Source organism: Colletotrichum fioriniae, assembly GCF_027942845.1.
Source record: "Colletotrichum fioriniae strain IMI 355084 chromosome Unknown scaffold_2, whole genome shotgun sequence".
NCBI classification, from domain to species: domain Eukaryota; kingdom Fungi; phylum Ascomycota; class Sordariomycetes; order Glomerellales; family Glomerellaceae; genus Colletotrichum; species Colletotrichum fioriniae.
The window spans coordinates 377,802-393,626 of record NW_027076838.1 but is presented as its reverse complement, the minus strand read 5'-3'; the positions used below and the strand labels follow the sequence as shown (position 1 = coordinate 393,626).

General features: G+C 54.2%; 4 protein-coding genes across 4 annotated transcripts; 3 read left to right on the top strand and 1 right to left on the bottom strand.

The window, feature by feature from the left end:
* Positions 1-2,529: 2,529 nt before the first annotated feature.
* On the top strand, positions 2,530-3,053 carry N0V96_001968 (uncharacterized protein; the record flags this gene model as incomplete). Its single annotated transcript, XM_053195124.1, has 2 exons — positions 2,530-2,720; positions 2,795-3,053. 2 exons carry the CDS (start codon positions 2,530-2,532, stop codon positions 3,051-3,053), a joined length of 450 nt encoding a protein of 149 aa, XP_053047395.1.
* A 780-nt stretch (positions 3,054-3,833) lies between these two features.
* HEM12 (Uroporphyrinogen decarboxylase in heme biosynthesis) lies at positions 3,834-5,141 on the bottom strand (the record flags this gene model as incomplete). Its single annotated transcript, XM_065756389.1, has 4 exons — positions 3,834-3,907; positions 3,982-4,911; positions 4,987-5,028; positions 5,087-5,141. The coding sequence occupies 4 exons, from the start codon at positions 5,139-5,141 to the stop codon at positions 3,834-3,836; spliced, it is 1,101 nt and encodes a 366-aa protein (XP_065614758.1).
* Positions 5,142-5,602: 461 nt separating this feature from the next.
* N0V96_001966 (uncharacterized protein) lies at positions 5,603-7,687 on the top strand (the record flags this gene model as incomplete). Its single annotated transcript, XM_053195126.2, has 1 exon — positions 5,603-7,687. The coding sequence occupies one exon, from the start codon at positions 5,603-5,605 to the stop codon at positions 7,685-7,687; it is 2,085 nt and encodes a 694-aa protein (XP_053047397.2).
* Positions 7,688-12,278: 4,591 nt separating this feature from the next.
* N0V96_001965 (uncharacterized protein) lies at positions 12,279-15,396 on the top strand (the record flags this gene model as incomplete). Its single annotated transcript, XM_053195127.2, has 4 exons — positions 12,279-13,121; positions 13,203-13,883; positions 13,937-15,217; positions 15,283-15,396. The coding sequence occupies 4 exons, from the start codon at positions 12,279-12,281 to the stop codon at positions 15,394-15,396; spliced, it is 2,919 nt and encodes a 972-aa protein (XP_053047398.2).
* Between the last annotated feature and the right edge of the window lie 429 nt (positions 15,397-15,825).

The window sequence follows — 15,825 nt, the reverse complement described above, 5'->3', positions numbered from 1 at the left end:
GAGTGCAAAGTACAGAATGATGGTTTGGTGATGATCCCAGATGGGTAAAACCAATCATGACGTGTGGAAAAGCCCCATCAGTGGCTACCTTGACGTAGTTCTCTCTTTTTTTCCAAGGATCCGAGGGACCGACACCGAGTTTGCGGTGTCGCCGCTCCCGCTAGCTCGGAAAGTCAATTTGGACCTTGTTCGGACTCCGGAGCGACAAAAAAGAAAGAAAAAAAAAGATAAAAAGCTTGGGTGGAGAACTTACTGAGGCGCGCTAGCTCGAGGCGAAGGGGCGAGGGGACGAAGGTCGGAATTCTGAATAGCACCATATCAAAGATTACCTTATAGCAAAATCTCCAAGTCAGCCAGTTTCCCCGCGCGCGTGCGGCTACCATGTGCCTGGAAGGTTGTTAGAAATTGAGCTTCTGACTGGCTGGTTGTTCGGTAGAGTTATCATTACGTAGGATCATCACCACTGTCCCCGTCGCCCATATGTCTGGAAAATCCGGGGAAATGTCTGCTAAATATCCCGCGGGTATCAACATCCAGTACCTACTCCGCAATGTATGAAGAAATGAATCACGGAGCTTGCTACCTTACTTAAGGAAGCAGCCCTCGGATAACTTGGGCTCCTTCTGCATTGGCAAAGTTGTCATGGAGAAGAACTGAGTGTGGATCTCATCTTTCTTACTCTCACTCTCACTCTCACTTACCTATGAAGGTGAGTCAAGACCGTGTCTCACAATGGAAGCAAGCCACTGGGGCTTGAAAGAGCATGAACAGCTCAAGGAATACACAATATTGGAAAAGTGCAAATTGCTTGAAAATTTCCTTTGCCCCCCAGCTTTTCTCACACAGCTTGCCAGGCTTAGGTTCTTCGCCTTCGCTCTTCGGCTAGGGCGAAATTCGCGCAATTGCTTGGCAATTGCCAACACTGTCGCCCCCAGCCTAGAACTACCATATTTTCATGGCCGCCTCGGACCAGGCGAAGCGGACGGGCTGTGGATGGAATTGCGCAATTCCGAGGCACCGCCAGGGAAGGGAAGCAAAAAACAGGCCAAGAGGGGGGTTTTCAAGTGTTCACAAATTGATCAAACGACGACGGGGTACGTAGGCAACCTTACCCATGGCCAGAGAGCATGCAAAAAAAATAAATCCGGGGTAGGACTGCATAGTGCAGCACTGCAGACCCTCTTGATTCTTTACCGCTGGCGGCTGGATTGCACACCGAAGCCCAATTTCGCGATGCCATTCCATTAGATCCTTTCTTCTTGCTTATTGAAGAAGTCGGCGAACCAGCCCTGCTTTGTGATTGCCCTTCCATTAGTTACGAATGCCTAGGGTACACTGCTCCGTCTTGGTTCTCGTCACACCGAATGTGCGTTTCACACTTACACGCAGCACCTTCCCCTCCCGCGTGTTTGCCATGAGGCATGAAGCGAGCGGCTAAAGAATTGCCATCAAGTGACTCGAATTCCCAGGTAAAACCACCTTAAAATGGCACCCCCTCGGGACTTTACCCGTTGTGGTCCTGTAGCTGTAGAAGGGCCGGGGGTGGGAAGAAACGCTGTTCGTGCCTGGTCTTATTCAGCGGGTGCGTGGTGTTTTCGACTGGATGTCGTTATTTTCATTACGTTTTAGTTTGTCAACGTTTGCCCCTCCACACACGGTATACCCCCCTCTCCCATGACTCTCCGCCAACACCTTCGAGAATCGAGGCCTCGTTTCGTTTTTTTTTCTACCCCAGCTAGAACAGAATTTTTCAGGCTTGGCCCCTCTTCTCCCGCCAGCGCGGTTGAGACGTATGTTCTCCACCGCTACAGTGGACAGAGGAGAAAAAAATTTATGGAAGAGCACCTGGACAGATTGGTGGACCACCAAGAAAGCTTGGAAGCTTGAGCAAGATCGTTCGTCGCCGAGGCCGTGCGTGAGCAGCGAACGCAACTGGCAGCGTGCGCACCCCCCGAGATGGCGCGTATGTGGAGAAACCAGCCAGCCAAGGAGCCTGTTGCAAGAAAAGAATGATTGACCTTGTGATCAACTTTTTTTGGCTGGCGCACCCTACGTCAGGCAAGGCCAAGGATGACTTGTGCCGTAGTTGGGAAAGGTCGCGCAATAGCTGCTGCTTGCAGCCGAGAATCCCATCCTTGCTCTTCTCCTTCCCTGTGGGAGGGAAGCACCTCATATGGACGGGTACCTTGGAGGTAAAACAAAGACCAGATATTGTGTGCTTGCTGTGTGTTCCTTCTTCAGTTCCTATAAAGCTCCTTTGTCCCGCCAGGCACCACCCCTTTAGCTCACCCATTCCCACCATATACACATATAAACTTGAGAATTGTATTCCTGAGAAAGCATAGAGCCATACTTTTTGTCTACTGCGCCATTTGCGTACCAATTCAACTCGACATTCCATCCAAAGAGCGATTGCACAGTAGACCACCTTAGACGAAACAGCAGGAACATATCCCGAATCTCATAACCACGTTTTTACTACACACTTTTCCCCAGATCGCACCAAATCCCACTTCACAAACTCCGAAAATGCTTGCCTCACACGGACGCGGCGGTGCCGGCAACATGGCCGACACCTCAAAGTCGCCCAAGATCACCCCCAAGGACCTCGAGACCCCGACCCTCAAGACATCCGTCGTCACCACGGGCCGCGGTGGAAGCGGAAACATGGCCAAGAACGCCGACCCCTACGAGACCCGTTTGCGCCAGGACGTTGAGGCGTAAGTTTGTTCCCATTGAACTTTAGTAGCAAAAGGAAAAGACTCCAAAAACTAACCTGAGTTTCCTGACCCAGTGTCCCACGACGCGAGAGTGCCGGCGCATCCCACTTTGGCCGCGGCGGTTCCGCCAACGTCTTCAAGGGGTCACCAGAGGAGGAGGCCGCGGCCAAGAAGGCCAAGGCCGAGGGCGCGAGCGCCGTCGACGACGACGAGTCTGCTACTACCCTCCGCAAGAGCAAGAGCCCGTCACCGCGCCGCAGCTCCGAGGAGAACGCCAACGGTCTCGCCGCCAAGGGCAAGCAGTGGTTCAACAACCTGACCAAGAAGGCATAAAGCTGTTGTCTGCTTCGTCCTTTCTTTTTTTCTCTCTTGCACTGCAACGGGCGGGGTTTACGCCTATAATGTGTCTCTTCTCGTTCGAGGAGTCATTAGCGATGGCGCATTGTTGAATTGGTGATCACGCCTGGACGCCACAGGGTGTCGAAGCCTTCTTCATCGTTTCGGCGACTTGAACGTCCAAAAGGACTGTTTCTTCACCAAGCCATCATTGTACTACAGCGCTTTTGCGACGGAGTTTTATGGATCGGGGATTTCTTTTCGGAGGCAAACAATTTTGTCGCTAATGGTCAGCGACTTTGTTTGAAGATGTTGAAACGACACAAAAAAAGTTCTTGATACCACGGTTAATATGATTTCGAGGATAACTACGACACGGGAAGGAAAAGCATAATGGAATCTTTACTTTCATTCATACAATTTGCTCGTGCTATAAACCATGATATCTTCACTTGATCATGGAATCTCCTGTTACGGTACCTGCGCAGGAGCGCATATCGTAGCTGATGCCTAAGGTTGTCATCATCGCGGTTCTGTTTACTTTTACTTGTGTGACTTTATCAAAGGGTTCATTTCGTTTGACGAAGATTGTCCTAAAGCACTACCGTCTCTAGGAAGACGCCTTTAAACATTGATGCTATGTCACTGTACTTCACTCCTTTCTCAATCCGCCTGGTAGGTATTGTGACCTGATACTTGAATTTCCACTTCACTTTTTTTCAGTCATCATTTGCCGCTTCTTGATTTTCATCCATCACCCACCGACTCGTTGCCTGCTTAGTTCTTCGTCTGACGGTGAATTTCCGACAGATAGAATCGGAGATCCTCAGGGTTGACACCCGGAGTGATACCTAGTATGAGATTGTCAGCCTTGATCCTTTCCCCGTACAACATACAGTGAATAGAAATGAACGCATCGACATACCGTGGCCGAGGTTTGCAATCCACCCCTTCTTTCCGTTGCCGTAGAAGCCCTTGACCATGGTCTCGACAGCCTCCGTCATGCGCTCATGGGTACCGTACAAGACGCCGGGGTCGGCGTTGCCCTGGAAAGTAACGCGCCTGTCGCCGCGAATCTTGACAGCCTCGGCGGGATCCTGGAGCCAGTCGAGGCCAATGACGTCGTAGCCAATGTCAATAACGGAGTCGAGAGCGTGCCAGGCGCCCTTGGGGAAGACGGTCATGGGCACGCGCTCCAGGTTCATCTCGGCGAGCTTCTTGGGGAGGTTCTCGGAGATGTAGGACAGGTACGGCTGGCTGAACTCCTTGAAGGCCTCGGGGCCGAGCTCGCCGGCCCACGAGTCAAAGACCATGATCATCTGGGCGCCGGCCTTGACCTGCAGCGCGAGGTACTCGACACAGACCTCGGCAATCTTTTGCAGGAGCGCCTTGGACTCCTCGGCGTAGCGGTAGATCCACGTCTTGCTCTGCATGAAGAGCTTGGTGCCGCCGCCCTCGACCATGTAGCAGAAGAGCGTCCAGGGGGCGCCGCAGAATCCGATGAGGGGCACGCGGCCGGCGAGCTTCTTGCGGGTGAGGGTGATTGCCTTGTAGACGTAGTCGAGCTCGGAGGCAACGTCGACGTTCTTGGCCAGGACCTTTTCGTACTGCCCGTCGGTCGGGGTCTTGAGCGGCTCGGGGAAGTGGGGGCCCTTCTTGTCGACCATCTCGACCGTCATACCGAGGGCCTGGGGCACGACGAGGATGTCGGAGAAGATGATGGCGGCGTCGAGGAGGCCGGCGAAGCGTTCAATGGGCTGCAGGGTCAGGGTGCTGGCGACCTCGGGGTCACGGCAGCAGGCGAAGAAGTCGCGGGTACCCTTGGCTTCGTGGTACTCGGGGAGGTAGCGGCCGGCTTTTTCGTAGGTGTCAGAAATCGGCTGTGCATTCATTCATGTCCTGTTTCTTAGGACAGGAAAGGGCGGGTTACCTTGACGCATGATCCAGCATGGCGGGCGCTCGACCGTCTCGCCTGGAAATTTCGGAGGTCAGCATTTGACTAGATGAGGGGACTAGGTGTTGATACTCACCTCTTGCTGCGCGCAAGAGCAGGTCGTTCTTCAATGGCTCAAATGTCAATTCCATCTTGTCGGCCTGCTATGGGAATTGAAGTTGCTGATGGCGGGTGTTGGAGATGCCGTTCCACGGATCATCCAAAAAGTGCCCCGCGGTTCGGTCGCTGCAAAACCCCGCCAAAGCTTCAGGACCCCCGTCCACCGCTTCCTGTGTGCCCCTGCCGCCCTACGCACGTCGCCGAAGCACCCGGTCCGGCAGGTGCACCAGCCACGTTGTGGCTTGACTCCGACATTGAGTGGGCCCGCAATCCAAAGCTCTTTCGACCTCCCTGGCAATTTCCATTTATCGCTTCTCTTCAAACAGCTCTGAATAGTCTTCGTCGAATCAAATCGAGCCAATTGGCAATCTCCCGCCGCGCCTGAACACGCAAAAGCAGCTTCACGACCTGGACGACAATGAAATAGTCCGAGCATGATCAATTGACTACCTACGCGCCCGTCGCCATTCGATCCCTTCCCGACCGGGCTGCAATGCCGCCGTCACGACCAACCGTCCGATGCTGCCGCGCCGTCCAGCAACAGCTTCAAGCTCCGCCCGACAACGTATGGATCACGGATGGTCTGCTGGCGAGCACCTTTGAGCGCTACTGCCACGTATCACGCCTCACGCGACGGAAATCGAGCTCTGTACCCGGCCCGCTGGAGAATCGACGAAGACTGGGCAAGAGGAGGATGGCAGAGATGCACATGGACGGACACTCGACCCTACCTCCCTGGGCCATTGAGTTCCCGGTCGACCTGAGTCAATGGAAGTGGCAGCCGCCGACCCTTCGTACATCAAAGGAGCAGAGGGATGATCTACAGAGCCAGCAAAGTCAATCTCTGCTATCTCGCGTTTACAGATGGTCGGTGTCAGAACAACAGATGAAAGAGGAGGAAGTTGACCGGAACGGCATTGAAAATACGCCAGCCTCCACATTTGACGATCGGCTGTCTCAAGCCCGAGCCGCCGTTGCGGCATCGACACGGAACTCGATCGACTCGAAGTATTACGACTTTATCGAGTGGCTTCAAAAGGAACTGAAATTGGGTGCCCTCGATCCCAGAGCCGTGGACTCGGCTGTTTCGAATTTCCCCGAGTCTTTGACCGGTACAAGCGCTGACGGCGAGACGGTCAGCACAGCCATTGAGCTGTTTCTTTCGGCCGTTGCCAACGGAATCGCATCTTCCAAAGTTTTGGGTCCGCCAGAGTTTGACGCGAGCTTTTGGAATCTTTTGCTGAATCGGACGTCTCAGCTGCGGGCCAATGACGCGACGATTCTCCTATTCCAGGCTACGCTCGATGCGGTCCCTCACCCATACCTGAACGATGTCCACGAGGGCATCATTGCGGCAGTGCAAACACTAGCCGTGTCTCAGTCGCCGGGGCGCAGACGGGCCGCGGACATTGGCGTTGCGCTCCGCGAATTGTCACCCGACAACCACGGTGCGCTTCTCGAGGGGATCGAAACCGCAGTCTACCAAGGTTCAGCAGTCTTTGAGGGGGAAGCCCGCCAAAAGCTTTACTTCCTTTGGCTGCAGGTCTTGGCACACATGCCGCGAGTCGATTCCGCCTATCTTTTTGACGCTTGCGTCAGGTCCAAATACTTTGACCGCGAGCTGCCCTGGCACGACGACCGAGATCTCAGCCAGCTCGTCCTCCAGCAATGGACTAGCCGTGGGTACCTAGGCGATCACGAGGCTGTCGCAGCATTCTGGGACCGCCAATCTTCCAGACATGCGAGTTCGAGCCTTGCTGCGCTGGTAGCCGGCATTTGCGAAATTGAGCAGGATAAACCAAAGCATTTGAGGCGGGAACATGTCTGGCTAATCAAAAACCTCATGAAGCTGCTGAGTCGCTTCGGCCGCCAGGACCAGCTTGTCATCTCGATGCAACGCTTCGCGGAAACCAGGGATTCGATACCTGTCATGCCGTTCATGCGAGTCGCCTCAGCCAGTCACGACTACAAGACGGCCCTGAGGCTCAGGTCGATTTTGCTCTCTCACGAGAAGAAGCTGGAGAGCCGCATCGAGTCACGGTGGCATTGGACGGCTTGGGTGCCCTACGTCAAGTCCATGATCAGAGACGAATCGGTCACATCCCGGGACATTTGGTGGGCAGTCCACTGCGGTGACGGCAAGATGAAGCGGTACGCAGCCAAACGACACGAGCTTTGGATCAGGAGGAAAGCTCTCATGGAAAACATGACGGTGTGGTTCGCGAGCGCGACGAGCCGGTCGGAGAGGAGCACGTTTCGGGACATGTCCAGGTGCATCAGCTGGCTCCGGAACAACAAGGTGCCGCTCAGCGACCGCTCGATGGCGGCCATCGCCAAGGTGGCCACGCGGGAGCTCAGGAGGGGCGAGTTCGGGCGGACGCAACGCCTGCTCTGGTTGTTGGATGTTATAGAACAGTCCAAGGGACCCGAGCAGAGGGCTCTCGTCGCCCGGGTGCTGCAACGGTGGAGGCAGGCCAATTCTGAACTAGAGAGGAAGAGGTGCCGTGAGGCTGAACGGGTGCCGGACGCTGAGCGAATCAGAGAGACGATCCGGGCTCCGGAAAGGAGCAAGTGGTAATTAGTACCTAGATAGTTGGGTGGTGTTGAGAGGAATACAACACACCCACATTCACATATATCCAAATACTATGTTAATCACATACAAGATGAAGTCATTCGAACCCAGCAACAAAGACGTGAAAGGGGAGAGACGATGAGTAGTGTGGCTGTGGTACTTGAGGGTGATCATGGTGGGCAGAGTGAGTAGTGAGACAAAAAAGGTAAGAAGGTAGGCAGGAGCCTACGCATCTACAACCAGCAAAGAAGCGGCACGGCCCAGCGATTGGAATTCTGTAATGGGATGGGAGAGAAACAGAGAGGGCCCCTTGTTTCGTATCGCGCGGGAAGCTGATTCAGTTCGTTTCTCTTTGCCACGAGGGAAAAATACATCATCATGTGCAGCAAGCCGCAGCACGAGAACGCTGGAATGTTGAAAAGGCAACGCGGGCAAACAAAACAAGCAGGGAGAACGACGACGGCGCCGCACGGCAATTCCATTGGTACCTTGACGGGCGTACGGGCTCTCGGCCGGGGTCGCAAGGTTTGATTGATGGAGAGTGTATCCGTAGTGTAGTATAGTGTAGTGTGTGTGAGTGAGTGTGTCGACTTTCTCTGGCCGCATGCGTACAGAAAAAGATCATGTTTGGTGGGCGGGTGGGTACACACACGTTTCCCTTCCGGTCCTCGAAAAAACCGACAAGTCGCGAGGTCGCGAAAAGTCTCGTGCTTTTTTTTTTCCCTCTCCCTTTCCTTTGTTCGAATAGTATGAGACAGGGTTTCTTCATCCAGTTGCCTCGAAGGAAACCTAAATTCTGTTTTCCCATTGTCGTAAGTTGAAAAATGGTTAAACTCAAGAATCCGTTTGGATTTATGAGTCTTTTTTTTCTTCCTTTTTTTTTTTTTTTTTTTTTTTTTGTTGTCCATTCACGTTTTGGACCTTGGTTTTGTCTCTCGTCGCCCGTGGTTGTGTTTGTTTCCTTTGCGGGCAGCGGGCGGAAACTGGGACAGTTGGTTGGATTTGGTGGGCTTAGAGCTCGTTCGGCGCCGCCCGGTCGATTGACACCTCACCCCCGGGACGGACGGGAGGCGGAGGGGAAGAGGGGGGGGATAATCATAGTCATTTGCGGCCCACGAAACGGGGGAGGCGGCCGGACGACTGGTTCTAGGTGAGTTGAATAGACTCAGAGCAACACCTAGTCACTCACCCAGGGTGGCGATGAATAAGGGGCGAAAGACTTGCGAAGGGTGTATCATGTAATCATCCCGTACCTTACATTAGAGCCCTTTCTCCAGCCCAGGCACACAGGCTGGGCGTTTCCAGAAATGTGTTCGATATTGGTGAAAGAGTGAGGTAGACTCTAGTGTAGAGGAAACGGGCAAAGTTTGTTAATGGACGGGAAGCCGGAATCTTCAGGTGGGAGGGGGTGGGCCGATGAGAGAGAGGCGAGTGAGGCGAGGCGATGAGCGGCGAAAGAGAGATGGTGTGCGGGAGAGGTGATGCTACTGTCGCTGCATTTGGGTAGATGAGACTCTGGATTAACCATTTGAGGCTCTCACTTCGCCAGACTGGGGGAGTGGACTACGTATTGTCTGTAAGTGAAGTTGTGAAGAAAAAACGAACAAGACGAGGTCTGGAATGTATGGAAGATGGATGGAAGCGGCGCCATCGTTGATTAGGTTTGGTCCCCTGTGGAGCACTGGAGCTACCTATGTACTTCGTACCCAATGGAAGCTACTAACCTATTACCTGTGGGCTCCTTAAGGAACTGACGTGCGATACCTGCGGTGCTGCGGTCCTTGGATGGGGAATGAGGGGAGGGGCGACGTATCTGCATGGCATTTGATTCTTTCTCAATGGATGGAAATGGGGCAGCTCATGCCCAAATCATAACATTGTTGGACAAATTTTGCTCATCGAGGTGGGGGGTGACTGGCGGCGGAGGCGGGCAGAGATTGAGGATATGTGATGGGCAGGGGAGGTGAGAGGGGGGGAGGATGCTGCAACTTCTTGGAGCTAATACAACCTGCCCTGGAGAGTACATAACTCCGTACGGGTGGAAGAAGCCTAGAAAGGCAGCAGAAAGGGTAAAAGGCAAGAAAGAGAAGGGTTCGTTTCGGCCGAGGCATAACTGGCGTGCCCCTTCCATCTCCCCCAACTGTCCCTCTTGATTACGTGCAGCAAAGATGAGCACGCAAAAAGAAAGAAAAGGAAAACGAGATGGGCGGGCTGTGTCCAGTGAGAGGGCGTGGACGGTGTCGGTTCGCGATTGATGACATAGAACTCGACTGACATTTGCCGTAGGCCCGTTGAGGCGACATTAGCCTCCTCTGACCTTAATATGACCTTTGCTCAGACGAACGTGGCACGCGTGGTTGGGGGGAGCATGGCAGCATGGGGGGCCGGCCCGCCGTCTATCATTCATTAGACTCAAGTCAGAGACTCAGACTCAGACTCAGATTCAGGGTTCAGAGGCAAACGTTTGATGCGAGATTAGAGTTGGTCAGTACGGGCATAGTGTATGGATACTTGTAACTCCGTACGCGACGGATATCCCGTATGTGCCATGATAGACGAAAGCAAAAGAACCCTGCACGTTGAGCAGTGTTGTCCCATTCGCTTCTCTTAATCCAAAGACACCTCAGTACGGAGTGTAAGAGTTGAGTGATAGGCAAGCCGCAAGACAGGGCAGACACGGGACAGGCTGCGGCATGGCCACGGGATGGCGGCATCCTCGTAGGTGGGTGGTGGCATGGCATAAGGTGTCTAGGTACGACCTTTGGTTATCCGCACACGCCGTACGGATAGTACCGCTGTAAAAGAGACAGAGTGAGAGAAGGGGAACAAGTGAAAGATGGGAACGTTCTGGACGGTTTGGAACGCCGACGCCAGCTTCTCCCGTCGGCAACTAAGCAAAGTTGAGGGAACAGTGACCCAGAGAGTGAGAGAGAAGGACGGAGAGAGACATGTACTTCCATTCTCAGAAGATTGAGAGACATGGCGAGAGAAGGAGCTTACCTTATCTGCTTTTGTCTCCCATGGGAGATTGCCTATCGTAGGGTTGATATACAATACAGATATTCAGTAAGGAAGGCAAGCTGTCTCCGGAAAGGTACCTACTTGCCTACGTAGTGACCTACGGATACTTGGTACAAATACGGAGTATATAATATAGACCACCAGTGTTGTGCGCAGATTAGCGAAGAGGCGCCCTGAACATGTTGCGTGATGTTTCGATGAACTATTCCTTCCCGGGAGGTGTGTCTTGGGCAGAGAGAAAGAGCTCAGGGGTGCCGAATCCCCGCATGCGGAAGTACCCGGTACCTGCGGCGGATCACCTCGCTCAGTTCGCACACGCGAACCGGCCCAGTAGGTCTCGCCTGCTCCGTCCGCTGCCTTGCCTCAGGTACTCTACCTAAATATTCGTATACGCTGTACTCAGTACGTCCACTACCAAATACCAAATACTGGACCTTCCGCTGTTCGCTGATTCCGCGAAAAGGGTGCTGCTGCGGTCACCACTGAGCAGCCAGTACGAAGATGCGCAGACTCGGGAGAGGGTGCTCCCCACCTCCCCTCCCCTCTTTGTCTAGGCTCGCCCAAAGTACCTGATACTGCGCACTTTGCCTTGTGGGAAGGTCGTTCTGGGCCACTACATCCTGCTCTGTCTGAGGTGCTCTTCCATTCTCTGCTCTGCTCCGCTCCACACACCTACCTCTCTCTGCCCCCATCCTCCATCCTCCCATCCTCCCGCAACAGTTATACGCCGCTTCGTTCGTTTCGTGTCTTGCTCTGCTTGTTCTGCTTCTTGTTCTCTTCTTCTTTTTCCATGCCGCTCACTCCCACGTTTGTCTCTTCCTTTCTCTCGCTCCTCTCTCTCATACCTAAAGGTAGCTTCCTTTCGGCCACACCCCTCCACCCCTCCCTCTTCGTCCTGTTCTTGTCCGTTGTTGGACAGGACGTGACACAAATCAAATTCAAACCCAGTCCCAATCGAGAATACCCTATCCTTCGCCGTCCTCCGCATCTACCGGCGTCTATGTGAGAGGGTGAGGGAGAGCTGTATCTGTACGTGAATGGGCACTTACATAGGCTTGCGTGCGCCCACCCCCAACTTGTCCTCTTCTCACACACTTGGCTTCTCGCTCGCCTACTCGTCCACCCAACCACCACCACCACTATCTCAATCCTTCTTACTGGGATTAGTCGTCCACAACCCGCAACCTTCATCACACACAACCAGGACAAGGACCAGGACCAGGACCAGGACCAGGGACCAGACTAAAAATCAACTCTCCTGCATGTCCCACCTGCTCCTCTCACATATCTCCGTTCACCACTGGCTGCCCGGCTCGCACCCGTAGGCTGTAGCTTCCCACGTCCCTTTTTACGTCCGTAACTCCCCCCGGAACACCCAGGTAACCCTCGACCGTTCCCAGTTTCTATCCTCTTTGGACCGCACCCTCGACTCTCTTCAACGAATGACCGTCTTGTTTGCTTCGATTTTCATCCCGACAGCCTCTCATAACACCCTCCTTTCCCAAACGCTCGGCCATTGAGAAGAATCCGAGATCTGATCAGACGGCTGCCCGAACCGCCAACCAACCATCAAATGGACTCTGGGCACTATTCCGCTGCACGTCATGCTGCTGCCGCTGCCGCTGCCGCCGCCGCCGGTGGTGGTGCCGTCTATTCTGCTCAGCCCATGGACCACGCGCACGCGCACGCTCACGCACAAGCACACGCCTACCATCATGGTCACTCTCACTTACAAACACCCGCGCAATCACCCCATGGCCAGCCACAGTATTACTCGATCAATCCCGTGAGCCCAACCGCACAAGGGCCTTCCATGACGAGCCCCCGCGTCCTACCAAACTCTGATCTCATGCCCGGCGCTCACTCACCGGGCTCAGCAACATCTTCCGCGCCGCACGGCATGGCCGGTCTGCCACCCAACCGCCCTTCGTCCCCGGCCGCCTCTGTGTCGGGAGCGCCTAGTCCCGCCTCCAAGCCTATCCGGAGGCGCATGCGCATGATCACGTCCTGCCTCGAGTGCCGTCGCAGGAAGCTCAAGTGCAACAAGTCTCAGCCATGTGTCAACTGCATGAAGTTTTCGCGCGACTGCGTCTACCTTAGCCCCAAGCTCGATGAGGCCAGTCAGCTCCGTCTGACAGAGATCAAGGAGAAGGTCGGATCCCTGGAGCGCCAGTTGGAACGCGATGTCGCTAAGACGTCTCGAGCCGCCCAGCAGCAAGCCATCCTCGCCGACGATGTCGAGGACGACTTTGCCGAGGAGCGCGATCTAGAGCCCACAGATATGACGGCTCTCGATGTCACGTACGAAGAAGATGCAGACGGAGCCGACGATCTCATTGATCTGGGAGTTCAGGTTGGTCGCATGCGTATCACTGAGCGCATCGGTGGCCTGTCCAGACCTAGAATAGCCGAAGAGGTGTGTCCAATTCTATTTTTTACTTTTCACCAGATCTTGATCACCTGTCTCGAGCTAGCGATTTTCTAACGCAATAGTCAGATCTCGGCCGGTATATCTGGCCCGGGCGGTCCTCCGGGGGGTCCACCTCTGGGTGGTCCGATGGGTGGTCCGATGGGTGGTATGGGAGGAATGATGGCCATGATGGGCGGTAGGGGCATGGGCGGGGCCGGACGAGGCGGGCCGCCCCGTGGTGGACCGCCTCCTGGGTATCCCGGCTTTGGTGGTCCACCACCCGGCATGGATGCCATGTCTGTCGTGAGCGGAAGCTCTGGTGACTCAATCCCCGACTTTTTGAGGCCTGGCGAATCTTACATCCCCCCCTCCAGTGGCTTCTTCTTTGGCCACACCCCTGAGGCTCTCTCTCTTGATAGGAGATTACCTCAAAAGGAGGCTGCTGATCGACTCACGCAACAATATTTTGCAGCGGTTCACCCCATTGCACGATGTGTTCACAGACCGTCCTTTGAGGCTGAGTATGTGAACTTCTGGGAGGAAGTCTACAGCAACATTGAACCCAGGGCCTCTACACAGGCCGTCATGTTCGCGGCTTGGTTCAGTGCCGCCGTGAGTATGGACGATCCGACAGTAAGGACGTTGTTTGGCGTCACCAAAGCCAACTTGATCGACCGAATGAAGACCGAGACAGAGAGAGCTCTCGGAAAGGCCAATTTCCTCCGTACAACTAGAGTGGAAACTATGCAGGCTTTCATCATGTATATGGTACGTTCTGCATGTCTGTGTGTCAGCATGATCGTTACTGACATCAACCACAGCTCCCGCTCTGCAGAGCCGAGGTATCTCGAGCTCATTCTGTACTGGTTGGTGCAGCTGTAAGGATGGCGGAGTGTATGGGCTTGCACAGAGACGGAGAGACATACGGACTGAATCCTCTGGACACCCACGTTCGTAGACTCATCTGGCATCAACTCTGCTTCCTCGATATTCGCACCTGCGAAGCGCAAGGCCCCAGGCCGGCTATCAGGAGGGAAGATTACGACACCAAGCTCCCGCTCAATTGTGAAGAAGAAGACTTCTACGCCGCCGGACCACCCCCTGAGCCCGCAGACGTGTGGACCTCTTCTTTACTATCAGCGATTCGGACCGAGTGCAACGAGATGATGCGCGTAATCTGGCTGGACCGTCGCAGGCTCGAAACTCGCAAAACGACACTCACTGCTGTTCTCCAAAAGATTGAAAACTTCAGGCGGCGAATGGTGGAAAAGTACGAACATTTACTCGATGGCGAGATCCCTATTCAACGCTACGCCAAGTTGGTCATGAATCTGCTCCTCTACCGCCTCCACGTCATGATCCTCCATCCCTACCACGCCAACGCCAATAGTCCCATGACCCACCGCCTCAATAACCTACTCGTCACTTCTGGCATCATGATCATTGAGATCTCGATACAGCTTGAGAACGACCCACAGTTCCGAGACTGGGCCTGGTATCTAGGCGCCTACCAACAATTCCAGATTGCTCTGCTCTTGGCCACCGAGATCTACTACCGACCGCAGAACAGGGAGGCCGACCGTATTTGGGCTTGCTTGGATTACGTCTTCGGCACAGACCGGACTCTACCGCCTGAGATGAAGGGCTTGCAGATTTTGGGTGAGATCATGAGCAAAATGGCAACATACCAGAGCATGCGCAAGATGCGTGCGCCAACAGGAACCTCTCGAGCACCGCTGAATAAGACGGCCGTTAACGTGAGAAACGAAAACCAGGGGGGACAAAATGCCCAGCCGCCACATCCCGGACAGGGCATGCCAATGGGCTTCAAAGCAGAGCCTGGCATGGGCGGTCCCGGTATGCAACAATCTTCACCGATGAGCGGCATGGGGTCTCCAGGGATGCAGTCTCCGCCCAACGCGCAGATGCAAGGTCCGCCTCCAGGCATCGTCTTTGCGGGTGTATCAAACGGCGAGGCCATCTGGAGCATGCCGCCCGTAAACGCGGACAGTCCGGAAAGTGTCAGCGACGGGGCCAGTATGGGCGGTCACAGGCCCTCGCAACCGATGAATATGATGAACCCTCTCGAGGGTGTAGACTGGGTAAGTCCATCTCGTGCCGTAACACAAGTGATTCGCGATTTGCTGACTTCTTTCTCTCTCTTTAGGAGATCATCAACGGCTTGTTCCCTCAGGATCCTAACACGGGCGAACTGAACATTGCCGGCTTCAACGACCCGACGCTCGGGTTGGTGAACGGGTTCCACTGGGCTCAACGATGAGCGTGGATAGAAGAGGGCATATTTCTTACTGTTTATGCTTGCTTTCCTGCTTTGATGTATTCGACATTTGCGCGACCATGTTCAATGCATTGGATGACTACTGCTTCCTGGCTGCCAAAGCTCAAAAGATCCCACGATACCACGGTTACATTGTTTTAATGCCTGTTTGGTTTGATTCATGCGGAACGCGGAGTTTGATGGAGGCACAGTTATTTAACAAAGGAAGAAAAGTTTCACGAATAGGAAGAAATCTCTTGGTCGTCAGTGTTAATAGAGGAGGACTAGCAATGGGGGGGATGTGCTAATGGTTCATCACGAACGACTGGATTGCTTGGAAGGGGGCTCAATAGGGAGATGATGTAGGTGATGTGCCTGCACGAGGTAGAGCTTAATAGAAGTGATGTCTTGCACAAACCACAACGGTATCTT